General features: G+C 31.6%; 1 protein-coding gene across 1 annotated transcript; it reads left to right on the forward strand.

Moving 5' to 3' along the window:
- The first annotated feature begins 1,048 nt into the window (after positions 1-1,048).
- On the forward strand, positions 1,049-5,355 carry LOC143059775 (eukaryotic translation initiation factor eIF1-like). The gene is made up of 4 exons (XM_076233337.1): positions 1,049-1,207; positions 2,517-2,680; positions 3,989-4,120; positions 5,120-5,355. Exons 1-4 carry the CDS (start codon positions 1,171-1,173, stop codon positions 5,132-5,134), a joined length of 348 nt encoding a protein of 115 aa, XP_076089452.1. The 5' UTR covers positions 1,049-1,170; the 3' UTR covers positions 5,135-5,355.
- The last annotated feature ends 3,777 nt before the right edge of the window (positions 5,356-9,132 follow it).

A 9,132-nucleotide genomic window follows, 5' to 3' on the forward strand; every position in this document is an offset into this window, starting at 1 on the left:
AATTTGACATTTATGCATTAAATATCAATCTCTAACATAATATGTAAAAATAACATGTATAACAGTAGTCCTCCTAGTCCTTAGTGGCATTGTATAGTCTTAGTGCACTAAGGAGTCCTTAGCAGTGTTTAGACGTACCGGTCCCAAACCCGGGTGAAAAAGGAGGAGGGTTGTTAATGTCTAAATGGAACACATGAAATTTCAGAAATGATATACTATTGAAATTTGATTAAATGAAATAAAAATAGCAAGTATTTTATATCTAGTTTTAGTCATTTTTTTTTTCCATAAAAGGGGGGTCAAGATTAAAACACAAGCTAGGCAACAGGTCAAGTTTTTGCAATTTTAGTTTGATATATTTTTATTGTTATTTATATCAAATCATTTGTTATTAAATTGTCTTTTCGAATCTTGTTCTCGATTTTGACCGGGCTTTTTATATTTTTGGGAATTTTAATTCAAAGTTGAAAATTTCACTTCAATATTTGTATACAAGGGTGACTTCCGGTCAACTTTTTGCCCTTTTATAGTAATATATTTATTTTTTTCTTTATATCATGTTATTTGTCATTTAAATGTCTTTAAGAATCAATTGACAGACTTTGACCGGGCATTTTATATTTTTGTGAATTTTAATTCAAAGTTGAAAATTTCACTTCAACATTTGTGTACAAGGGTGACTTCCGGTCAACTTTTTGCCCTTTTATAGTAATATATTTATTTTTTTGTTTATATCATATTATGTGTCATTTAAATGTCTTCAAGAATCAATTTACAGACTTTGACCGGGTTATATGCTTTTTCGTGAATTTAAGTTTTAATGTTCAAAAATGTGTTGCCAGAGTCACACTAAGAAAGACTTCCGGTCAACTTTTCGGTAAAAAAGCATATTTAAATAAATATGTTTTTAATTTTATCTTATAGCCTATTATAATAGCTTTTAGAATCAGTTCTATTTATCGATTTAGCTAAAGCGGTTCCAGAGATATTAGTTATAATACACCTATTTTTCACTTCCGCGTTTTCCACTTCCGCGTTTTAGACCTTCCCGTTTCATTGACTTCCGGTAAAAAATCGTAAACAAATCTAAGACGGAAAATTGTGACAAATCCACAACCATCTGTTAAAAACCTAAGTTTTCTTCTTGACAATTGCAACTCAAACGTTTTTATGACAAGTATCAGCACAACTTTTGGTCAGACCCTTGGTAAGAAATTCGCTCGTTTCTAATTTTATTTGTATATTACTATATATGTCAAGGCTCCTGAAGATGATGATCTGATCAGCTGTCAACTAAGTGCTTATATAATTTAACCTCATAAGAAAAGATTTGTTCACTTCTCCTTTTATCATTTAAACACGATTTTCATATATCTGTGGAAAAAGTAACTTTGTAGAACAATATGAGCGATTGTTGACAGTCGAACGTTGCATCATTCTTGCTGCACATGTAAATAAATAAAATATTGTCTATTGACGTTTTGTTGCAGCCACGTCTTGGTAGCAGTGCACTGTGGCACTTAACAGATGTATATATCTATACAATATACCATACAAACGATGTATAAATTTATATAAGAAGTTGAATTCTACACAATGATTTTGAGTGCATATGACTGTAAATACATGTATATATATGAATTAACCTACATGTACTGTACACAACAAATATACACAAGTTTAGTGTTTGCATAGATCATTTTCCCTATTTTGGATATATAGGCTTCTTGAACATTTGACGTCGGATTTATTATATTGTGATGTCAAAATTTACGTCAACTTTTGATGTTCAGTTGTAAATGGCAGACGAATACATGTATACTATACAGAGGCGTAGCTTCCTAATTTATATTGTACGGCAGAAAATCATGATGGGTCGCGAAGCGACGCATCCCGCCTCATTTTTTTGTAATATCTTTTTTTTCTTTATTCCCGTTGAAAACCCTTGTTTTTTTTATATTTTATATATAAATTTTAGGTACAGCATGCCGTACCAACGAACATTATTGGTACGGCGAGTGCCGTACCGGCTGCTACGCCCCTGCTATACAGTGTTTTCTACATGTTGTCAATTATAAATGTTCCATATCTATAAGAGCTATCGTATGAGTATCTGCTCATTTCAAAGCCTAACTGAGTCTACATGAGTGATGCCATACATGTATATAGTACTTACTACTAGCTATAGGAACACTAACTTTGCTGGGATGTCCGGCTGCTGCAAGAAACAGGAAGGAACAATACAAGATTTACATGGCTAATCTGTGGAGAAATATATAGTTTCAAATGGAAAAATAGCTAAAAATTTTGTTTCAGTTTTCTAACTTTTCTGTTATGATACTTATACATGTACACAATGTTTTATATTACAACAAAATACAAAGGCTGAATCCTGACCCTGGAACATATACATACAATACTCCATTAACATGAATAAAAATATGTGATCCTTTGTACTATTATTGTCAGATAAACATGATAAACATCAGTAATTTGATCCATTATTTATTGTATAGACCCGTTCAAGGATGCTTCGGTTGATGAAGATGGGACAGCTGGTGTACAAGAAGGATTAATCCACATACGTATTCAGCAGAGAAATGGCAGAAAAACATTGACCACCGTCCAGGGAATATCTCCAGATTATGACCTCAAAAAGATTGTTAAAGCTTGTAAAAAGGTGATCTGTTGCACTAGTTTTCAAATATGAATGATGAAAAAATTATTAGTTACAGTGTGTGCACTAGTTTTCAAATATGAATGATGAAAAAATGATAAGTTACAGTTTGTAAGTGATCTAATAGGAGACATATGGGTCAGTTAATTCCATATTAGGTCACTTGCACACTAATGAAATTATATATAATTTATATTCATTGTAATATATATACATATGATGTATGTAAATTTGGAAGATGATATTTTAAAAGGAACATAACTTTACTACTAACATAAAACATGTCTACTGACCTATTGCAATGTGCAATGTTTTTTATCTGACTTTTGCTAGGAGTTGAAGAATTCGTACAATACTATAGAAAATAAAGAACATGGGGTATATACCCATGCATCCATTGATACAAAATCAGTGCATGCACAGCAAAAAAACACTCAACAAGCAAAGAAACAGTGCTGTCATTGCTGTTCTTCATGTCAAAGTCACTGTCATTTTCAACATGAACTGATGTTGCTTTTACATGTATGAACTTAACCCTTTCCTCCATAGTGACGCCTTTTGACGCCACCCCCTTTACTCCATATTGACGCCTGTGTAGTAAGTACCTCAGTTGAAATACTTTGACTACAAAGTGTCTGCTTCAGACTTAATAAAATTTGTATCCAATAAAAAAAGGATATTCATAATATCTGACTTGAATTTATTTGATGAAATATTTGTTTTTCGCAATTTGTTTATACTTTAAAGCATATTTTTAGCATTTTATTGAAAAATCCTATGCAAATCAAGTATGCAAAAAAAAAATGTCAATGGAGGAAAGGGTTAAGTAGATTTAGTACAATGTATGGTTGTCCATAGAAAATTTCCACACAAGATCAATCAACATTTGAATACATTTTACTGCACAGCCCTCAATACATTTTAATATACAAAACCTATACCGTATATATAAAAATGATGTGTAATGATTGCCAATGATAAACTCTTCACAAGACACCAAATGACGCAGATTTAACAATTATAGGTTACTCTATGAGTGTATATGGCCTTCAACAATAAGCAAAGCCCATAGTTTAGCATGTACATTGTATAGTCATTATAGTATTGAAGTATTTTTGCTGAATATTTTCTTTTTAATTATAATGACATCAAATTTCAGAAATTGTGACGCAAATTTTTTCTTTAAAAGAATTAGATTGTCCTCTAAAAGTATAATACATGTACTTATGATACTTTGGAAAGAAACTCACTTACCGGTAACTATTGCAATTATGTATGAAGTTAGCAATTTGAAGTTTATGTGTATTTTAGGAATTTGCGTGCAATGGAACAGTGGTTGAACATCCAGAATACGGAGAAGTTATCCAGTTACAGGGAGACCAGAGAACGCATATAAGGGACTTTCTTAAAATCATAGGCATTGCAAGAGAAGACCAACTCAAGGTAAACATTTGTTTTAACTTGATATACACTGTATTGTGTGGATTCATTACTTTTCATTGATAACAGTTTTTGTGGATATAGGATAACTTGTATTACTGAGGCTATATTTGATTGTGGCATGTTGTCAAATTTTGTAGAAAATGTATACACTTCACCCTTATCCACACAATCTAAGAAAATTGATGATGAATCCGCAGAAGCTTGTTTAAGCAACTTGAAACTTATCAGAATATGAACATGTGATAGGATTGCTGATGGGACAACTATCCACCAGAGATTAAATGACAGAAAGTGCCTGATCCAAAAATTTTCGTAAGCCTACTGACTGCCAAAGAGGAGTCCTCTCCAGTCACGCTTCAGTGATTCCCTATATAATCAACCAATATGTTCCTCTCTGAAAGATAAACAACTCTGATAAAATATAAAAAAGTAGATGTGGTATGATTGCCAATGAGACAACTATCAACAAAAGACCAAAATGACACAGACATTAACAACTAAAGGTCATCGTACGGCCTTCAACAATGAAAAAGAATGGTCAATATGAAAATAAGGAGATGATGTGGTATGATTGCCAGTGAAACAACTATCGACAAAAGATCAAATGAAGTAAAGTCTGTCCCATTATTTATTAGATTTTTGTATCATCATAATAATTATTCTTCTGTGATTTATGTACACAATGAGTCACTTCCTGTACAGAAATTTTTACTTTTATTTCTGTGAGTAAAATGGTCCATGTAAAACAAAGTTCTTGTGGTAAAAAATACATTTCAAGTTTCTTGACAGCATTTTAAAGGTGATAAAAATTTATCAAGAAAAAGACATCACTGATCAGCTATATATAGAACTTCTAGAAGTCAACAAACCATTGTACATTTTTTTCTTTTTCAAAAGTTCTGAGCTCAGAACATGTAAAAGAATAAAATAAAAAACAATCTGAACTCATCATTTACATGTATGTACAATTATAAATATGTAACATTTTTCTAATTTTAGGTGCACGGTTTCTGAAATGAAGAAGATCATCATGGATTTTGTCACATGCTATGTAAAACATACAATTTCAAAGAGGTTTTTAGCTGTATCATGTCAGCCATTTTGATGTCATGTGATTTCTTTGACATGTATTTATTTGTACAGAAAACATTTTTAAATCTCTCTCATACTATGCCTGTCTTTTTAGGAATGTAATAAATCATTTTGTTTCATATGACAGAATGTTTGTAATCATATATGTAGTAGATTATTTATTTGTTGATTATTATACATTCACTTTAGGAGGGTAAACACCTTGTCATGTCATGTTTTTGGCTGAAGTCTTAACAGAAGTTCCCCATAGAATTTGTTATAAACAATACCATTATATCTGATCCCATTGGAACTAAAATCATATAACCTTAACCCAGAAGGAACAAATACTGGGATATTTGGACCAGTGGAAAGGATATGAAGGAATTTTTGATTCCACTTGAAACTTATAATATAAAGGAACTTTCTTTGGAGTAAATTTGTTTATCTATATCTGTCATGAAATAGAAATTGATACATAATATCAGTTCTAATTAAAAGAACTTTTCTGTTAAATTGTTTCCATGGAACAAATATTACATTTTGTTCCTTACAGAAAAAAACAAATAGAATTTTCGTTCAAACAGAAACCAAGGTGATCAGAGGATCCCATATAAGTTGACATATCTGTCAGTCTTTGTGTCAAATTTCCCATTCTTGATCCAAAACTTGACAGTGATGTCATGAACAAAAATTGAAGATGGAAACAAGGAATGTATTAAAGAGACAACATGACCAGAGCAGAAGGCCACCAATTGGTCTTTAATTCAGAGAGCATATACTACAGCAGCACCCAAAGGCAGACTTCAGGAGGCTTTAAAATTAGACATCACACTAAACTGCAAAACCCTTCAGTGATTCCCTATATAATCAATTTTTATCAGATAAGGGGAGGCCACCCCCTAAATCTGCCTCTGGTGATGTCATGTCTTTCTGTAGACTGTTAATATGGTGATTTGCTCAAAAGTATAATAATGAAAGGTTTAATATAGTTTTCAAGCTATATGTGAAAAATGACGCATTTTGTACATGTATGGATTAAACAGAAAAAGCATCATAAGATTAAGAGAACTAAAAAGAATTTGAATAAAATATGAGCCACAAAAAAAACACATTCAAGATTTCATAAAGAAAAAATAGAGTCACTAAGTTTTTACTTGGATTATTTTATTACATTGCTTTTTTTATTTACCTCCTTTATTACAAAAAAATAGCCTTTTACAAGAATGTTCTACTTTTGTAACAAAAATGATGAGTTGAAAATACACTGATGGATAAAAACAAACTATAGTTCACAAAACACATCATAGAAAATTAAAACTGAGCAACACAAACCCCACCAAAAACCTGGAAGTTATCTTTGGTGCTCCAGAATTGTAAGCAGATCCTGCACCACATGTGGCACCAGTCTTGTTGCTCATGTAAGGACACAACATGTAAGTCTAATTGGTAGGTCTCATTCTTGAAAAGGGGATGAGATGTAGTGTTGACAACTTGACATTAGGAATATATCTGATATTCCATAAACATCTTGGATGTTGTCCCTAAAATTTACTATTGAATGATTTCAAATTCACCACTTTAAATATGCTTTCATGTGAGTCGCAGCCATCTATTAAGGAAATAAAAGCCCTTGAATAATGTACCATAAGATATATAATCTCTTTGTCACTATGCAGTTGCTGCTGGAGTTGTTACTAAAAAATGGAAAGTTCACAATTGGGAATAAGAAGCTGAAATCTATTTTTTTTATTTTTTTTTTTAACTTAACCTCACTGTCAATTTTTAGTCAAGATAAAAGGCACATTGAACATTTGACTAAAGGTTTTTTAAGCCCCCGCTTTAGCGGAGGGGACATTAAGTTTTACCCTTGTCCGTCTACGTTTGTACGTCCCAAAGTTGGTTTCTGTTCTCTAACTTAAGTTTGCCTCAACCAAAAATTTATTCACAATGCTTATTACCACTTAATACAGATGTGGTTTAGATTGTAGTCACTTGTGCCGTTCTAGAGTTGTGCCACTTTACAAATGGATAAAATGCTTAATTTTTTGTTTCAGTTCTTTAGTTTGTCTTAAACCAAATGTTATAAAATTTATACACAATGCTTATTACCACTTATTACAGATAAGGTTTGGATTTAAGTGGCGTCACTTTTACCGTTCTAGAGGTATGCCCCCTTACAAATGGATAAAATGCTATTTTTTTTCGTCGTGGGTCTCTAACTTTAGTTTGCCTCAACTAAATGTTATGAAACTTGCACACAATGCTTATTACTACAATAAACAGATCTAGTTTGAATGTTGGTGCCATCACTTATTCTTTTCTAGAGTTATGCCCTTTACAAATGGAAAAATTGCTGAACGATTTCAATAATATCATCCAACAAAAACAAAAAAAATTGGAGTTATCTTTCTTTGTCCATGATAAAAGTTGAATCAACTACAATCGAATGCTTTTTAAAATCTTTTAAAATTGGAGTTATCTTTCTTTGTCCAGAATGGTAGTTGAATCAACTAAAATAAAGGCAACAGTAGTGCCCTCAGTAGTATACCGCTGTTCGAAACTCAAATCAATTGAGAAATAAAACAAATCTGGGTTACAAACTAAAACTGAGGGAAACACATCAAATATAAGAGGAGAACAACGACACAACATTGGAACGTAACCCACAAAGAAATGAACTATAATATAACAATGGCCATTTTCCTAACTATTACAGGACATTTTAAGAAAACAAATGATGGGTTGAACTTGGGTTTGTGGCATGCCAAACCTCCCACTTTTATGGCAATGTTAAATAAAACATTAAAATGACAGGACTACAATACAAATAAATGATAGAACATATAAGACCGAGAAACCAATACTTTATACAATGCAACATTCAATTTAACTTCCAACTGATAATATAAAGCAATCTCTACCAATCAGTGCTTACAATCACTTTGAATACCATTCTAAGGTTGGGCACCTTTTTGATAGATGTGTTTAACATAGTCACCAAATTTTTAATTATTCGGTGAGAGAACATCATTCTCTATGGCAGAAAGTAAAGTTAAAAGTATATTATGTACATCTGTTTTTTGTAACAGTGTAAAATGTTTGAGTATACAATAAAATCTTGAATAAATATAAATTATGTGCATTGACATCTGAATTGTCACTACAGTCTGACACGGGCATTGCTTATGATTCGAAAAGATACGCGTAGACAGAAGTCACGGTCATCGGAACACCGTTCTCCAAAAAAAAGAGGAAAATTTAAAACAACGTTAACTTTTGTCGTAAATTTTAGCAAATAGTTTGAAAGGTTGTGCATTTTATATGACAATTTACTACAAGAAAAAAAATATCGCTATAAAAGCGAATATAAAAATGCCATAATCTTGCCGGGTAAATTCAATATTGACCAGAACTAATTAGGTGAACATTTATTTTTCCACAAACAAAACACAGCGACAGGAACGTCTGGAGTTTAAATATCCATAATAGAAATGTTTCTCAATATTTGTTTTTATGAATATTGAAGTTCGTGTAATGTCATTCTTCTATTGAAAATGACTACAATACGATTTTACGATTAAGGTGTTAAACATTAACTGAAATATTATTACAAAAGTTAAATAATTCACTTTCGTATTATTTTTAAAGATTTAGCACATCAAGTCTCTGCGTTTATTTACTTGCTGTTTATAAAGTATTTTATTGAGATTTTTAACACATCATTATAAGTTAGGTCGGCTATTTTGTTATTTTGATTATATCATAAATTGGAGGACTGAGTCAATCAGTTAACCTAGGTCCAAGTTTAGAATCAAACTAATTAAGAAAAATAAGGAGATATAACAAACTTCAGAGTCCAAAGGCGTGGATGTAAGCAACGATACAACAGCTATATAGGTAACTGTACAATGACCAAAACTCATGCAGTAGAGTAAGCT

This window comes from Mytilus galloprovincialis, chromosome 14 (assembly GCF_965363235.1).
Source record: "Mytilus galloprovincialis chromosome 14, xbMytGall1.hap1.1, whole genome shotgun sequence".
Classification (NCBI taxonomy): Eukaryota; Metazoa; Mollusca; class Bivalvia; order Mytilida; family Mytilidae; genus Mytilus; species Mytilus galloprovincialis.